Raw genomic sequence first — 18,997 nt, forward strand, 5'->3', positions numbered from 1 at the left:
TTTTAAAACATCATCAAATTGTGATCAGGAAAAAAAAAAACGAAAAAAAAAACCATCGTCAATTCTTTAACAACAAAATATTAACCAAAAAAATCAGCAATTTATTCATAGAATCATAGCATACGAGATGAAGAAACCCAGTCAACTATCGACCACCATTCTAACTATCTTCGTGATCCTTGCTATAGGTTTGTATTTATACTTAATTATAACCATTAAAATATTTATATATTATCATATGAAAATAAATAAGTTGTCAAGAAAAAGTTATTTCTCTTCGAATTTAAATTCAACTATCTAATGTCAAATCTATATTTTACTTAGATGGCGAAATTTTTTTAAAACTATTTATTAGCACTTTCAATATGCTATATCGAAACCCTGCCAAGTATAAGATATATGGAGTGTACTTGTTTTGTTATAACACTTAAATTACTGGAACCATGTATTTTTGAAACTTCTTTATACAATTTTGTTATTTCCATAGTTCTTACATGTAAATGGTAACTATATAATAAAAAAAATAACCAAACCTAATTAGAAAAGTCTGTGAATAAGTCTTTGAAGGGAACAGCAAATTTACTCCATAGTAATGTTGACCTTTGAAAATCCCTAACGAGAAGAGAGTCTGGTAAATGAATTAGACACTATAATTGGTTAGCTAGGAGAACATAGTGTATAATTAAATTCAAAACCATAGCACCCTTAGTTTTTAGCTAAAAACTATTCAAACATCAATATAATCTTGACAAAAAAATATTTTTATAATAGAAATTGACATTTTATGTCTAAAATATTTATTATATATCGTAGGGGTGATGGTGAAGGAAACACTGGGACAGGCGCCGAGGACTTGTTTTGAAGCTCTAAAAGATGCTTCTAAAGGTGCATCAACATGTGACTCGGAATTGTGTGCCTCTCTATGTAAGAAGAAATCTGCCGACGGTGTTGGTACTTGCAGAACAAAGACGACACAACCCAGTAAAGGACAACCAGAATGCCACTGCAGATTTTGGTGTCGATCAGATGGAAGTCCGTACAAGTAGAATTTTCAGACCATCAATTTACCAAGTTAAATACATGGAACACGGAGTTCCTCACATTTTTCATTTGATGCTATAAAATTTTGTAATAATTGTATATAAGTATAACAATACTAAATAAGTAATTATAAAAAATATACTAAATAAGTAGACCATGACATAATCACTTTTGTGCTAATCTTGTCAGTGCATGTCTCACACATAATGTATAATTTTAAATAAAAAATTTTAAAAAATATTGATCATCATATAATATTTTGTGTATTTTATATTAAATATGTTCCATTTAAAATATTTCAAAGTTTATTTTAAAAATTATATCTTATGAAGAAAAATATGAAAATAAAACTCAAATGATAAAAAGGTAAAATAAGTTTTCATCTTAGATATAAATAAATTATTAAAAATAAACTAAAATTGTTAAAGAAAGTAAAAAATATCCTAGTTTTTTGTCAGTCACTCTTTTTATTTGGCCAAAATAAAAAGAGCTGTCTATGTCTATGTCATTACCCGTTATGCATTACATTTACATATAGCTGATGGAGTAAACAAATTGTTTTGAAGCTGGAATCCAAAAGATGTTGGAACCCTTTTTCTTTCCGTTAATATTTGAAAGAATATGACTGCATTCGTTAATCTTATTTTATTTGTTTTAGGTTGCAAAAGAAGAGTTTGATAAGTTGAACTGTTGGAACTTGGAAGGGTTACATCGTAATATATGGGAAAATGGTCAAATATGGACCACAATTAGAATATTTAAAAGTTAAAAATTACGTTGATTATTTTTTTTTCAACTAAACATATATAGTTTGTAGTTCTGCATATGAATTCAGTTTCATTTATATTTTTGGGGATACATGTTTGTAATTGAGACATACAGTTATTAGATTTTTGTTTTGGAAATGATGAGAAGGGTAAATAAGTTTCTACACAAAACAGAAGAAGGGTAACAAGCCATGACCTGAGTGTATAAAGTAACCAAATCTGATGTTTTTGAGCAAAAGCAAACAATTTGTTTTACATGGCTGAGTTAAAAACAGAGTGAGGCAGAGAAGAGAAGGAAACTATACATAACTGAAAACATGTCCAAAACAGAGAAATTTTTTTACTTTTAAATAATTCAATCGAATTAAAACATCCCCTTATTATTAAAAGGGAAGTACAAATTGAAAAATGGTCAAATTTAGCCTCAATTTCAATTTCAATTTTGGATTTTGTTCTTTGTTAATCAAAATCGTCAAGGGTAATTTAGTCAAAAAAATTCATTAAACCTTATAGGATCCGCGTGTTAATCACTCGGGTGGGTTAGGAGTAATTGAAAGTGCAGATATTGCTGGAACAAGAAACGGTCTGTTGGAACAAGTTGGGGTTTGCTCGGTTGGTGCTGACGTGGCTAGTGGAGTTGAAGATAAATATGAGAAAGATATTTAGAGAGATCAAATCAGAAGAAATGTGCAACTGAAGATATTCTTGGAGAAGAATATTATTGAAGATTTGTTTCTTTTGTTTAAAAGAGGATATTTTTCTTTTGTATCGGGATAAAATCTAGGGTGACATATCTCATAGGTATATGGGTATATATACTAGGGAGATGTGTGCTGCTAGGGTTAGCCAAAAATAGAGAGAGAAAACGAATAGCTTTGTTTCGGTGCTTTTGTAGGCAAGTCGAGCTGCTTGTTGGAACACGGGTTTAGTTGTTCTGATATTGGATGTAACTAGATATTGTTTGGTGTCGAACTAAGATGTTCTTAGTGTCGTGTAATTCCAGTTAGGCAAGGTCTTGTTGTAAAGATTGTCTAAGTGAATCTAGTTATTGTTTTGAGGACGTAGGCACGTTGCCGAACCTCGTTAATTCTCGTGTGCCTTATCTATCTCTGCTTTTTCAATTGGTATCAGAGCGGGCATCTCTAAAGAGTCTGACTCCACAAACAGGTGAGGATCCTGAGGAAAGAGATGGATGATATATTTCGAGAATGGTTGGCAGTTAAAAGTCTTGAGTTAGATGCTGAAAACTATGGATATTGGAAGGTGAATATGAAGGCAATCATACAAGGTATTGATGAGGACGCTTGGACAGCTGTGGAAGATGGCTATGAAGTCTCCAAAATTGAAGAAAGAGACGGTTCTATTGTCACTAAACCAAAGGCTAAATGGACAAAGAATGAGAAGACTATGTCAAGGTATAATGCAAAAGCTTTATCTACTATTTTTACCTCGGTTAACAAGAATCAATTCAAGTTGATTCAAGGGTGTGAATCAGCCAAAGAAGCGTGGGATAAGCTAGAAAAAGTTTTTGAAGGAACAAAAAGTGTGAAGATATCAAGAATTGACAGGCTAGCCTCTCAATTTGAGAATCTACGAATGGATGAGCACGAAAATGTTACAGAATTTAGTGCTAAGCTGCGTGCGATTGAAATGAAGCACATGTGATTGGGAAGACGTACAAAGACAAGAAGCTTGTCAAGAAGTTGCTGCGATGTTTGCCTAAGAGATTCGAGGCACAAAAGGCGGCTATGGAAACTGCTTTTAACACGGATGAGACCCCATTTGATGAAATAGTTGGGAGACTACAAGCGTATGAGATGGACCAACAGGATGTCATTTCAAATAGTGTCAATAGACCAACTCTATATGAGAATGATGACAAGTTGAGAATAAAAAATTTAGAAGAATCTATGGGCTCACTTGTGAAGATGTTTGGGAAACTTCTTAAAGACGTTGGAAAAAGGGGTAAGAACTCTTTGGAAAATGATCATGGCACATACAAAAATGTGGGAGAAGGAAGACGTGGTATACAGTTCCATGAATGTAGAGGTTTTGGACACATCAAGTTTGCATGTCCGAGTATCAAAAAGAAGAAAAAGGTTCGTTGCTTAGGATGTAACGGTTATGGACATACAAAATCTGAGTGTGTCGACGGTGTGAAGATAAAAAAGAATATCTATGTAGACTCTAGTGAGAGTGAAACAGATGATGAAGAGGAGTTAGCCAACTTCGTGGCATTACCTTCATTCGTGGAGCACAAAGAAGGAAGCGAAAAATCTGATTCTATATCAACTGCTGAAACAAGTAGTGAATACTCCAACACAAGCAACGATTCAGAAAGAGATCGAGAGGTGGATCTTCAAGCTGAATTCAAAAGTCTTTATGAGAGTTGGGTTAAGAAAAGTAAAGACTACATAGTACTAATCGATGAGAAGATGTTGATGGAAAGTAAGATAAAGAATATCGAGAAAGAGCTAACTCTTGAGAAAGAAGAATCAGAGAAATTGAAAATCAAGCTTGCTGAAAATCAAAAGTGTTCTTGTGCTTTGAAGAATGAAGATCATGAAGTTGTTCATATGCTAAACGTGAAGGAGGAACTTGCAGCAGAAAAAGAAAAATCCAAACGGTTGGAGGATGAACTCATGCAGAATGAAAAGTACTTAAGGATGTTGAATAATGGAACAAAGAACCTAGATCAAATACTAAGCATGGGAAGAACAGAGAAAACAAGATTTGGTCTTGGTTATCAAGGAGGTACATCTGATTCAAAGACTGTTTTTGTTCAAGAGAATCTGTCGAAATCTGCTGGAACAAGGGAAAACCTGTTGGAGACGACCGCAAAAAGTCTCATCATAACTCCGATGGATGAGCATAATGTACAAGTCAAAAGTACAAGTCCATGTATTTCTGATGAGAAGAAGATGAGTTATGTTTGTGGATGCAACAAAAGTTCATCAAATTTAAGAACATGTGTTGCTAGCTGGAACAAGCTGAATTCTGTTGGAACAGAAACCCAGAAGAATCACCAAAAAGTGTTTTGTACTTCAGGATGCTTTTATTATGGAAAGAAAGGGCATATCAAGGCCTACTGCTATAAATTTCTTGACAAGATTAGATGTGCATTAAAGCAAAAGAAGTTTGTTCAAGATTCAAGGAGATTTCAAAAGGTTTGGATTAAGAAGAAGGATTTGTATGGTGATGTGTCTCATAAGTCATCAACCAATACTCCAAGGAAGATGATGTGCTGCACATGTAGGTGTTTGAAGCACATATCAAATGATCAAGCAAAGTTTGTGAAGAAGAAGTTCGAATTTAGAAATGAGAGTTATTGGAGAGATCCAAGTGGAAGACGATTCTGATCGAGGAGAATATTCCAGCAAGTATGGTTATGCACATGTTTTTAACAAAGTTTTATCACTCAAGCAGGGGGAGAATGTAGAAGATCCATGGAGAGTAGAAGATCCAGGGAGAGTTAATTATCACACTGATATATGATTAAGGGGGAGATTGTGTATCATGATGTCTTTCTGGGGATGCGTGATAATTATGGTGAGCTTGAGTTGTAAAACTCAGTTAAAAAGGGGGAGAATGAAAGTGCAGATATTGCTGGAACAAGGAACGGTCTGTTGGAACAAGTTGGGGTTTGCTCGGTTGGTGCTGACGTGGCTAGTGGAGTTGAAGATAAATATGAGAAAGATATTTAGAGAGATCAAATCAGAAGAAACGTGCAACTGAAGATATTCTTGGAGAAGAATATTATTGAAGATTTGTTTCTTTTGTTTAAAAGAGGATATTTTCCTTTTGTATCGGGATAAAATCTAGGGTGACATATCTCATAGGTATATGGGTACATATACTAGGGAGATGTGTGCTGCTAGGGTTAGCCGAAAATAGAGAGAGAAAACGAATAGCTTTGTTTCGGTGCTTTTGTAGGCAAGTCGAGCTGCTTGCTGGAACACGGGTTTAGTTGTTCTAATATTGGGTGTAACTAGATATTGTTTGGTGTCGAACTAAGAGGTTCTTAGTGTCGTGTAATTCCAGTTAGGCAAGGTCTTGTTGTAAAGATTGTCTAAGTGAATCTAGTTATTGTTTTGAGGACGTAGGCACGTTGCCGAACCTCGTTAATTCTCGTGTGCCTTATCTATCTCTGCTTTTTCAGTAATTACTTTTAATCACGGATTCAAGTTTCTAATCGGGTTTAGCATCCAAATAATTCAATCTTAGCCGTTCAATAATTTTTGTAAATTTAGCTCATTTTTGGTATCTAAATATGAGTATATTCGATCCCTAATAACTGCACATTCAATCATAGATTGCCTAATCCCTCAAAAATCGTAATTACTTATTCTCTTAAATATAATCCTAACTATAACTAACTCTACAATATTCATCATTTATCTAAATATAGCCCCTGTTCTAAAAATCGGCCGCCTAGGCGCTGATCGGAGGAGCACCGCGGCGATTTTGTCCAAATCGGTGAGAAAAATCGGAGATCCGATTTTTTGCCCGCCTGGACCGCCTAGGCGGCCGCCTAGCCCGCCTAGACGGCGCCTAGCCCAATTTTTTTTTTTTTTTTTTTTTACTTTTTTTTTCATCTAAAATTCAAAACGTCCTACTTATGTTCGTAATTTGTATAAAAATCATAAATTTGAAATTAAAATCTTGTTTTCATGTATTTAATACAATTTTAAAAACAATATTACATAAATTACTTAATTATAATGGATTAATATGTTTTTAAAATATTAAATAACCCTAAAACTAATCCCCGATTAATCCCCGTGTAATCCCCGATTTTCTTGCTAGGCGCTAGGCGCACCCTCACCGCCCGACTAGCGCCTAGCGATTTTTTGAACACGGAATATAGCCAATCATTCAATTCTATTCCAAATTCGAATATATATTGTTAATAGTATCTTTAATTTTATGTTTTTTTCTCCAAGATATGATTTATAACACACAGCGGGTGATTTATAACCCACAGCGGGTTAAGCTATTTATTTAGTTTAAAATGATGATGTTCTAAATTTCTATTTATTCTTTTTTGTTCTATTATTTGTTATATAAGAAATTAAATTCATAATGTATGTTTATTAGTCAGTTATTAATAAAATCTTTTTTTCAAATCTTAACAATAATTTTAAATTGTACGTAGATACTTATATATTTATAATCTTATGAATATTCTCAAGATTCAATTTTGTATTTTTGTTATTAACTTTCCAAAATTTTCCAAAAAATAAGGAAATATATTAAAAAAACTTTTCATAAACGAGATTAGATATTATTAAAAATTTATACTCTAATCAATCTAATTAGTTTAAGAAATCTCTATACAAATCTAAATAGTTTCCTACATTTATGTTTTAATGTCGATTTAATATTTTAAATATGTACATATATTATAAATACTATCCAAATGTGATCTTACCAAAAAAGATTGTAATCTTTTAGATTTGATTCAATAATTTATTATATAAGATTATATTTGATTAACCCTAAAATTATAGCCGACTCTCTTAACACTATAAATATAGTACTATGATTGTGTTATTCTCATATCGTTCAAAGTTTCACTGCAAATATAAAGTTTTCTCGGCTCTTCTCAAAAAATGGAAATAATTCATTTTCTTTCAATACATATTCTTTATATCAGAATATGATATAAAGAATATAGTTTCTATGATTTTTTGTTTTTAGTTCTTCTATTCAGTGCTTAGTTTTAGATACTAGGTTTGATTATCATTAAGTCTTAGGTTTGGATGTTGATACCCTTTTAATAATCGTTTTTTTTTTTTTTGTATTAATTTTCTTTTCAATTTTGTTTTATTAAATCTATTCCAATTCTACCATCTTCAATTTATATGTCAAACCCATTCCAATTTTTTTTTTTTTTTCATATAAGGTCTATGAGTGGACAACAATGGCGGGGTGAATGATAAGTCAAAGAGGATATCCGGCTGGAGTTAGGGTTTCAATTTTTAATATTTTCTTTAATTTTGATTTTGTCTCTATTTAAAACTTTATGTTTTTTAGCAATATGTAAAAGTTTAAATATAATAGAAAATTTATCACATAATTATTCTTTCTGCATTTGAAGTTATAAAATAAACAACTTTAAATTTTAATATGTATTTTATTTGACGGGTTATATATACACAGGTTAATTAGCTTATTTTCATTTGAAATATCAGTAAAATCTGAAATCATATAATTTTAATAATAATTCAAACTTATAAAGACTGTAGAAGATAAAAATTCCTGGTCCAAAATTTTTGAATTCACATAACAGTAAAAAATATAAGATCACAATATTCTCTACTGTTAGACACCTCAAAACTATAATACTTTTAACTATATTAAATTTTGATACAAATCCTATACTAATATTTGGGAAGTACATCCTAAGGCTCATAACTTAGATTTTGTAAAAAATTACAATATATGCCATTAGAGATATCTAATTATAAACATTTTATTCCATTTTACTAATATATATTTAACGGGTCAACGGGTTTAAAGATATCAAAAGATTTTTTTTATATAATTTCAATAATTAATATAGTTTAATCTAATTCAATATAATTCGAGAATGTCTTATTCTAATCAATTCGACAATTTAACACAATGATGTTCAATAATCAATTCGAGAGTCATAATTTAACACAATTCGACAATTTAAAAATTTAACACATTGAAAATGTTACTCAAAATGTTATATAGTAATCCATCATTCGAACATGTTATAAAGTGAATTATAAAAATGTTATTGAAATTGTAAACATAAAATGATATATCATTGAAAATATTTTATATCAAGCCAATTTATTAGAAAAAATTTATTATAAAAAATGCTATTCGAAAATGATATATCATTTTAAACGTTTTAATACCGATAATTATAATACTCATATAGCTATTTTACAAGATGAGATTGAAAATGTTAGTAAGATTCGTAATCTTTGATGAAGCTAAACAATATAACTCGAATCCTATATAAACAAACAATAATTTAAGTTACCTAAATCTCTGAAATTACAATATATGCCATTATATAATTCTAATCATAAAATTTATTCCATGTCACTAATATATATAAACGGGTCAACGGGTTTAAAAATATTAAAAGATTTTGTTTATATAATGCATAATTAATTAATATAATTAATTAATACTCCCTCTGTATTTGAATAAATGTCGTTTCAACTGTTTTTGGGTGAATTAAGAAAGGGCACAGAATTACAAAACTAACCTTATGAGAAACGATTATTTACAATTATATTTTATGAAAATCAATTTTTTCTTTTTTGTTGAAACAATTAATACCATCGACGAAGCTTCTTTCAACGTCTCTCACAGTCCCTTTTTCATGTTTTCACACTCTCTCTCACTTCTCTCTCCAATTCTCTCATCAATCTCCGCAAACTGTTCTCATTCATCTCTAGCCCCAATCTGATAATCAAATCCATCTTTCAATCTCTCACACGGAGAAGTCCCAATCCTTCCTCTCACTACAAGAAAACAGGCGATTACCGACTACAGCAGCCGACTATTCATGTAGTCGCCAATTTTAGCGACTATCTTGCTTCTTTTTTACGACTATTATACGACTACAGAAAAGTAGTCGTAACGTAGTCGCCAAAGAGCGACCAAAACCGGTTGTCAGTAATGTAGTCGGTATATAGCGACTATTTACCGACTAATAAGTTGAATATATATATTAGTCGTATATTAGTCGCTATTTTAGCGACTATTTTGGCGACTACAACTTCTGTTAGTCGCTATTTTGGCGACTACAACTTCTGTTAGGCCCAATTGGCCCTGGTTATGTTTGCGAGATTTCTAGAGTTCCTAAACACTTCACTTCTCGAATCCCCTATCTTCTTCATCTCAAACCCTAGCCGATCTTCTCTTCTTCGATTTCATTTGTTTCAAAGTTCTTCTTCGATTTCGAGTTCTTGAACCTCTTCTTCGTATCCTTCTTCTTTGATCTCTTCTTCGGTTTGATCTCTTTCTGCTTCAATCGATCTCAAAAGCTGAATCCTCTTCCTCGCAAACCCTAGATTTCTAAATCTCTCTTAGTTTCTTCTATTTCCTCTTCCTCGCAAACCCTAGAAGCTCCAATCTCTCGCTCTTTAGTCGATTCCTCTTCCTCGCAAACCCTAGATATCAAATCTCCCTCTTTTCTTCGATTTCCCAACAAAGATCTCTCAGTCTCTCTGTGAAACGATGGCTGGAAGAGGAAGATGAAGAGGAAGGAAGAGACATAACACTCCAAACATCGCTCAGAGAGCCACCGGAAGTCCTGGTGGACGACCTAATACTCTATCGGCGCAATACAACTTCACGCCGGCGGTCCAACATCCTCCTCAGCTGCAGACGCCTGAAGTACAACCTCCTGTTTTGCCAGTGCAGTCGAGGACAGCCCATCTCCGGAACTATCCACCGCCACAACAACTTTTCCAGCACTCTTTCACTCCACAACGTGAACCTCAAGTAGGAAGGACGCCTTCAGAAGAAGTACTCCAGAACAATCAACAGCCTCCAGCCACTTCTCAGCAAGCTGCTCCGATTCTTGAGCAGGAGGCTCCGCCTTCTCCGCCCCATAACTCTCAGACTCACAGTCAGCCATCGTCTCAAGGCAACAACTTCGTGGAGTTTCCTCCGGTGTTGCCGGAACTCCAGGAAGACTCACTACAGGCTCTCAACGACCTACTTGCGGTGCCTGGCAGGGAAAATTACATTACCGTCCTCAATCCCGAGCCCATAGACAAAACTTCATGGTATGATCTTCTTGCTTGTGTTGTTTGTTGTAATGAGTTATGTATTTTGGTGATGACAAGTGATGAGATGACAAGTGATGCATTTTGTTCTCTGATGGGTTATGCATTTTGATGAGGATTAGTTGAAACCCTAAAATTGTTTGTTCTGTATGCTTATTGTATTGGTGTCTCTGTTTTGATATGAATCACTTAATTGTTTTGCTATGAATTATTTAATTTGTTTTATGCGTATTGTAATGGTGTAATGGTGTCTCTGTTTTGCTTTGAATCACTTAATTGTTTCTTTATTAAGTGTCTCCGACTGTTTATTCTTTCATGTGTATCTCTGCTGACTTGTAGACTAATGGTGTGACTGTGCTGACTTGTAGACTAATGGTGTGACTGTGTTGTAAGAGTTGTGGTCTGATGGCTTATGAGTTTTGTTGAACTAAGAGTCTGAATTATGACTTGTGCTTTTCTTATGCGTATTGTAATTGTTTCTCTGTTTTTGCCTTTGTATTATCTGCTTGTTGATTTATTAATTGCATCTCACTGTTTGTTTTTCTTGTGTATCGAGGTTTACCCGAGACACGGGATCGAGACTTGTTCGGAAGATAACCAAGGTTTTTACAAACAAATTTGATGGTCCATTCTACAGCTGGACATGTGTGCCTCGTGATAAACAAGAGAGATACTTCCTCGAGTTTGCGGTAAAGTTTGCTGTCCTATAGTTCTTCAATATGTTTGCCTGTCCTCTGTTCACTAATATAACAGTAGCTTTTTTTTTTGTAGAAAACCCACACCTGGGATCCTTTGATAACAGGGACTGTCCAATATTTTTTTGAGCTCATCTGTTTAAAGCGGATGAAAGACATGGTTAGTGGTGTAAGGACTAGTCGTGAGAAACCTTCTTGGATAGGAACGACCCTCTGGAAAACAATGACTGATTTCTGGGACACTGAGGAAGCACAGGCAAAGAGTCTCACCTACTCAAAGGTCCGTAATTCTGACCGTAACGGTCTCGGTCCCCACAAACACTTCTCAGGGCCTAAGTCATTTCAGCAAGTTGAAGCTGAACTGGTGAGTCTACTTTCTGTCTTTGCCACTTTTTATTCTGACCTATCACTTCTTATTAACCCTTGTTTACTTGGTTATATTGCAGGAAGAGGAATTGGGAAGACTAGTCTTAGTGAAGTTTTCATCAAGACACATACGAGGCCTGATGGTACCTTTGTTGATCTGAAGGCGGAGAAGATTGCAAGGACATACGAGAAGAATGTGCAAGAGAGGTTGTCTGAGCTCGAGGCAGATACTTCTGCTGTTTCAGATGGCGCTTCACGGCCACGGGAGCTCACAGCTGAAGAACGCACACTAATATTTCTGCAGGTGACGTTTTATTTTTCCCAGAATGCATACTAATATTTCTGCAGGTGACGTTTTATTTTTCCCAATACACATTTATAGTCTTGGAGTTAAATTTTTCATGTGTTAATCTCTGGTTTTATCTTAATTTGCAGTCCACTGACAGGGATTCAAGAGGTAATCCTTATGGAGTAGGAAGCCTCAAGGATTCTACTGTCAATGGCAAGCGGAAGCATCCAGGTGACTCCTCTTCCTTTCGGAGCCTGCAAGAACAATTGAAGGAAGCACAACAAAAGATAGAAGAGCAGGCTGCGCGTGAAGCTCAGCAGAAGGACAAGCTCGACAACTTCTCCATGGTGGAGAAGTATTTGCGCCAAACTGATCCTCAGTTCCTGAATTGGATCGCAAATCATTCAGCTCAAGAGACTGCCACAGCCCCTCTCTCAACCTCTCAATCTCAAAATAATCAAGCTACATCTCCATCACCATCTGGTGAATAGGTTTCTGTTTCTTCCCCCAAGAACTTGGTTTAACTTTTCAGATTCTGTAGACTTGAACATGTGTTTTGTTTGGTTTTAAGTTTGGTATGAACTTGTTGAAGTCAGACTTGTTGTATAAGTACTGTTCTTTTGGTATTTGGTATTATATTATATATGTATTGTTCTTTTGGTATTTGGATTTGTTTTTGGTTTTGTTTATTAGAATTACAATTAGGAACAAAACGTTTTACAAATGGGCTTTTTTTTTCATAATTACACAGTAGTCGCCAAATCGTCGCCAATAAGTCACCAATAATAACGACTAATGACATTCGCAATCGCTTCATAGTCGGTAAACATAGTCGCTTATTAGTCACTAATTTTTAACGACTATTTACGACTACACGAAATGACACTGGCCTAAAGCATATTAATCGGAACAAAGTCGTCTATTAGTCGCTAAAAGTTACGACTACGTAACGACTATGTTACGATTACATATTTGTAGTCGTTAAATAGTTGCTTTTTGGCGACTATTTAACGACTACAGTATTTAGCGACTCTCGATTACCGACTACAATTAATAGTCGTTAGTTAGTCGTATAATTACATTTAGCGACTAATTGCCGACTAATAAAGTAGTCGTTAATGAGCTGTTTTCTTGTAGTGTCTACGACGGCGGCGCTTCCACCGTGCTCTTCCTCCTCCTCCGCCGCCGACGCTTCAACTGAGGTTCGTCGGAACCGCTACAAAGTAGCGGTGGATGCAGAAGAAGGAAGACGGAGGAGAGAGGACAACATGGTTGAGAAAAGTAAGCGTGAAGAAAGCTTACTTTTAGAAGCGTCCTGAAGGTCTTCAAGCTAATCAGCTACCTCAATTCTCTCCTTCTTTTGTTCCTGCTTCATCAACTGTTGAGAAGAAGGTAAATTAGTAGGGATCTGGAACTGATTCTAGGGTTTGTGTTGTGTTCTCTGATTTGGAGCTAATTAGATCGATTTTGATTTTGGTTTTGGCAAGTTGGAGAGTTTGCCTTCAATGGTTGGTGGTGTTTGGTCAGATGATAGAAGTTTACAGCTTGAAGCAACTACTCACTTCCGGAAGTTGCTTTCTATTGGTAATTTTTTTATTTGTGTTTTTTTAAGTTTGCTTTCGATTTGGGAATTTCTTGAAATGAATCTGATATAACCATGAGGAATCCTCGATCTCGTTAGCATGATGTGGTTCTTCTTCTTCATTGTTTGGTATCTTCTCTTCGAAATCATGAACAGATTTGGGATTGACTTCAGGTTCAATTTTGATTTCCTTGTTCACTTCTAGGTCATCTTCCATGGGGAGTTTGTTGAGGTCGAAAGCATATTCCATGGGGAGTTCGTTGAGGTCGAAAGCATGCACCACTTTGATGATTTTATTTGTTTCATCTTGTTCTGCTTTTAGGGTTTTTTCTGTGTGATTTTCCATTTTTTGTTTGCTTTGAACAACAGAGACAATATTTATAATTCTACGTGTTGAATGTTTTTCTGGAATTTTTATTTTACAAACGATTCGTATCTGTAGTTTTGGTAATTTAGACGGATTAATTATGATCAATTAATTGGGGGGTAATTTAGGAAATTTTATGCAAAAGTTGTTAAAATGACAACTAATTAAAAACACAAAAAAAGGCTAGAACGACATTTATTCAAATACGGAGGGAGTATTAAGAATATATATCATATGGAAACTATTAAAACCTCTAAATCGTTTTAATATCTAAATTAGTTAATAAATTATCCAAAACTGATATTAAAAATAATAATTTCAATTTGTTTAAAAAAAAATTTACAAATCAAACAATCTTCTATATTTAAACAATCGTTGGAATACTAATTATTTTTGAAAACCATAAAATCTAATATATTTTGGAGTAACTCCAAAATAGTCAAAATTATAATATATTTTTTTTTGTGAAAAAATCAAAATTATAAATAACAATTAGAAATATTTGGAGATATTCAAAATAAATACAAAATCTATGAATATCTAATATTCCTAATAACAAAAATAATCTTTGAGATTTTTTTTCCATATTCTACTAACCACTTGCTAAATATTAGTATATATTAAATATATCATTTTATTTACAAAATTGAAATTCATATCCCGTATTTTAAGCAACTATAACACACACAAATCAAAACAGTCAACAAAATATTCTGATTTTCTTAAAATATAGTTATCATTAACTATACAAATCTCAAATATTGTGGAAAATTGTTAACCACGTGATTTAAAATTTGTCATAATTTCAATTAGTTAATGATAATTCCATATTCTACATCTATAGTTAGTTTTGCGATCTTAACCAAAAATATTTTAAACAACTTTAGCAATTACAATAGATACGTCATAAATGATTTAGAATATTTCTTTGGATCAAGCATATTCTTTTTTATGTCATCTTTAGGCCTATAAATATTGGAACAAAACAAAAGAGTATCAAGCCTAGGTTTTCGGTGCATAACATGTATCTTTACTTTTGTTTTTGCGTTTCCATTCTTCCATTTTAGTTTATAATAATGGCTAATGTATGTATTCTTTTCTTTTACTTGGTTTGTTGAATTTGTTGGTTTTATTTTTTATTAAGTTTGGTCACTAATTTTGCATGACACATCCTTTGGTCACTAATTTTTATTGAATCATAAATTTTGGGATGGTTAAAACTAATCTACGAATCAAAATTCTTACAGATTCATGGAGGATTAAGGTGACAATTTTCAGAGCATGGAAGCCACAAAATAATTTGTGAGAAATGATGGAGTTAATTCTCCTTATATTCAAAGGTTAATCCTACTTTACATCATTTTTGTTATAATAGTTTAAGTTTTTAATTTATATTTTGTTTCATATATATCACATAATATTTTCTTTTATGTGTTTCCTTCTCAGCCGTGAATCTTTAATGCTACATCATCTTTTCAGAGGGGCATGACAAAGGTTTATCCTACTTCTCATCTTAAGAATTTTTAATTGTGAATCATAGATATATGTTTTAAATTGTGAATCATAGATAAGGTTAATAGATATATGTTTTTTCTTCATCGATAACTTTATTGTTATCGCATGATTTCGTAATCTTTCCTACAATTCTATCATTAATTGTGAATCATATAATCCAACCTGTTTAATCATCTTAGGGCTTCAGACAACAACGTCACCATCTCAAACCGCAAGGTGTCTTCGTCCGAAGATCATGGTTAATTTGGTGGTGTATTTGAAGAGTTCGGTTACGTCTTTCGTGGTTCCCACGAAACTTTTTTCAATTTGGGATCATGTGTTGCTTCCAAGGTTTGTAAGGATGTTGTTGTTTCGGATTCTTCTCTGCTCGATCCTTTCATGTTAGGGTTTTACTGCGGCAATTATTTTCCGGTAGATCCAATTTCGGTCACAGATAAATTGGGGGCTTTGTGGCAACGATGGTGCTTGGGATCTTTCTTGGATGCCGGTGCTTGGGATCTTTCTTGGATGAATTTGGAGTTTTCCTCAAGACTATTTAGTGGATACGATCAACTTCTGGGAGCCACCGATTCTTTTACGGCGGGCATTTACCAAACATCGGCCACATATAATTTAGGTTTCGTCTTCTAGATTATGATTTTCAGGGTATGATGATAACTATTAACTAGGTTTTGAAATCTATGTAATTCATGGTGATTAATCATTATAGTATCTTAACTTTGTTTTACGTTTTGCTCCAATGCAAATCCATGTTTGTAAAAGTTGTAAAGTAGATTTTAGAAGGAAAAAATATTTGTTTTTGTTTCTATAATAAATCGTCGATTGAAAAGGTAATAAATCAAATACTCCTAATTATTAGCATTTCATTAACTAACAACTTATTTTTTAAAAAGATTTTTAAAGATAATGAATACAATTTATTGGTGTTTCCTACAATTCTTATTCATAATATTCAAAAAAACGTTTACATATATCCCAACTAAATACCACTCTTAATTCTTAAAAAGGGAATATGCAACCTTTAAATAATGGGAGGCGATAATGGTGACTGCCAACTTAAACGGCTTCTTTACTAGATCAAAATGAATTGCATTCTTTCAAAATATATTAAGGCAAAATAAAGGTATACTTTTTCTTAATATAATAAAGCTTCGTGATTAAAAATTTAGATTTGATGCAAAAACGAAGTTTTAAGATTGGCCAATTCGAGCAAGTCTTACATGAGTCTTAGATAAAATCATCAATACTTTTTCTTAGATAAATATAAACAACATTAAATGGTTGAGTTTAGCCGAGTGCAATCTTATATATTGTTGATTTAATTAACCAAAATCTTGCCTAAATCTAATTCGGTTAGAGTATTTAAATAATCTAAATTTAAATTAAGGAAAACATAGTTTTCGGATTTAAATAGCATGATATATATATATATATATATATATATATATAGTTTATTTAAAATTGTGAATCTTGATTTCAATATTTATAGTTATTATAATTTTTAATTTAGGAAATAAATATGTGTTAATTTAATATTAAGCCCATAGTTAAATCTCTATAACATCGGTAAGATTTTAAACTTTTAATTGACAAATTATTTTAGTAATAAATTTCGTTTACTTAGTTGGAAATATTTTAATAACCTCAAATCTTCTCCATATCAGGAAAATAAATCGAAACAATTTAAAGAAGGTTTATGATTTTATGATCACAATAAGAAACTAAAGAATATTCTAAAGTTTGTTTAGTTGGAAAAAAGAAACTACCAATTATTTAGTGATTTCGAATATATTTCATTTTCTTGATCTTCAAGATATTTTATGATTAAAATATTCTATACTAATATTTGGAAAGTACATCCTAAGGATCATAACGTTGATTTTGTAAGAAGTTACAATATATGCCATTAGAGAATTATAATCATAATCATTTTTTCCATGTCACTAATATATATTAACGGGTCAACGGGTCAACGGGTCAAATGGGTTTAAAGATATTAAACAGATTTTGTTTATATATAATCCGAATTCATAAAAAAATTTTTATATAATTCGAATTTATAAAAAAAATGTTATAAAACAAAATATACAATTTAATTCATAAAAAATATTAAACCCCATACTTAACATAAAATCATATATGTCGCATCTTCTTCTCCCACAACTCATTTCATCGACAACCTCATTTTTGTGAATCTCATTCAGTTTTGCAATCAGATCGGGAATTTTTCATTGTTTCTTAAATCGATTCAATCATCAATCAACTCATGAACTTAATTAATCAATTTCTGTAACTTATAAACAAAATCTTTCGGTTTTAACTTTACCTTTGATCACCACGCCGCTACTTCAATTACTCGAAAGATATGAACGGATTGGACAAGATCTTCAATCTTTGTCGTGTCTGAGGTCGAAATTGAAAGAAATTTGGGTAGAATTCGACATTAGTTTTCTGGGATTAACTGGGATCCGAGTAACTGTCGGAACTTTGGACGTTTGCCAAACTATTTTTTTGTGTTTTTCTTCTTTATTTTTTTTTTAAAAAAACAACAAACAAACTGAGCCAAAATAAACCCATAAATAGCCCACTAAACATCTCAGCCCCAATACAACAATTTATTTTTTTTCTAATTATCAATTACTACTTAAACTAATTAAATTGTTAATTTCATTAAACAAAATACAAATCTAATGCAGCTAAATATATTCAACTCTAAAATACAATATACTACATCATTTTATTATCAATTCATGTTTTCAACCAAATTAAAATACACAATATTTAATAAATATAATAAAACTATCCAAATATTGTTTTAAAAATAAATCTAAAATACATTGTATAATATTATTTATTTATAAAAACAAAATAAACAATTATTGTCAAATAAATACTATACAACATAATATCCAAATAGTAATAAACATAAAATTATATGATTTATTCCCTTTTATACTAAACTATGACACTATATTAGATCTTACATATTTCATATTAAATGAACAATATAATTCAAAAAAAATATAAAATCCCGTGCTGTATAGCACGGGTCATGATCTAGTATATTAAATAATACACATGTTTAACCACATTAAAACACATTCTCCTATTTGAAAATTTAACAACCACCAAAAAAAACATATGTTATAATTATAAATTATCAAATACTTAATAGGAAAACCGAATAAAACCGATACCCGCGGTGTACCGCAGGTTGGATAAATTTTATACTCTTTGTTATGCAAAAAAAAAAATATGTATAGAATTCCATATAGTAAAAGAACACTTACAATGACAAAAACAATTACACCACTTTTACTCTTTCACATTTTAATAACTACTTTACCTATATTAAAATGTCATACACATTTTTAAACACATTAAAACACATTCTTCTAATCACTAAATAACAACCAACCAATATAAAATCCCAATCATTATTTATATAGGATTAAAATAAATTTTTTTTTTTATAAATTATGTATATAAAACATAATCAAATCCCTTATAAGAAAACCGCATAAAACCGAGGCCCGCGGTGAACCGCGGGTTGAATACTAGTAATGATATAAATGGCTAACGTATTCAATTA

At 32.2% G+C, this 18,997-nt stretch overlaps 2 protein-coding genes across 2 annotated transcripts; both read left to right on the forward strand.

Moving 5' to 3' along the window:
- Positions 1-20: 20 nt before the first annotated feature.
- Positions 21-1,221, forward strand: LOC9310791 (defensin-like protein 151). The gene is made up of 2 exons (XM_002872576.2): positions 21-188; positions 814-1,221. The coding sequence occupies exons 1-2, from the start codon at positions 128-130 to the stop codon at positions 1,044-1,046; spliced, it is 294 nt and encodes a 97-aa protein (XP_002872622.1). The 5' UTR covers positions 21-127; the 3' UTR covers positions 1,047-1,221.
- Positions 1,222-2,613: 1,392 nt separating this feature from the next.
- On the forward strand, positions 2,614-12,604 carry LOC110227430. Its single transcript, XM_021021525.1, has 7 exons — positions 2,614-2,617; positions 4,014-4,464; positions 5,409-5,458; positions 10,063-10,591; positions 11,148-11,280; positions 11,363-11,956; positions 12,088-12,604. Exons 1-7 carry the CDS (start codon positions 2,614-2,616, stop codon positions 12,430-12,432), a joined length of 2,106 nt encoding a protein of 701 aa, XP_020877184.1. The 3' UTR covers positions 12,433-12,604.
- Positions 12,605-18,997: the final 6,393 nt, after the last annotated feature.

Source organism: Arabidopsis lyrata (assembly GCF_000004255.2).
Source record: "Arabidopsis lyrata subsp. lyrata unplaced genomic scaffold ARALYscaffold_6, whole genome shotgun sequence".
Lineage (NCBI taxonomy): Eukaryota > Viridiplantae > Streptophyta > Magnoliopsida > Brassicales > Brassicaceae > Arabidopsis > Arabidopsis lyrata.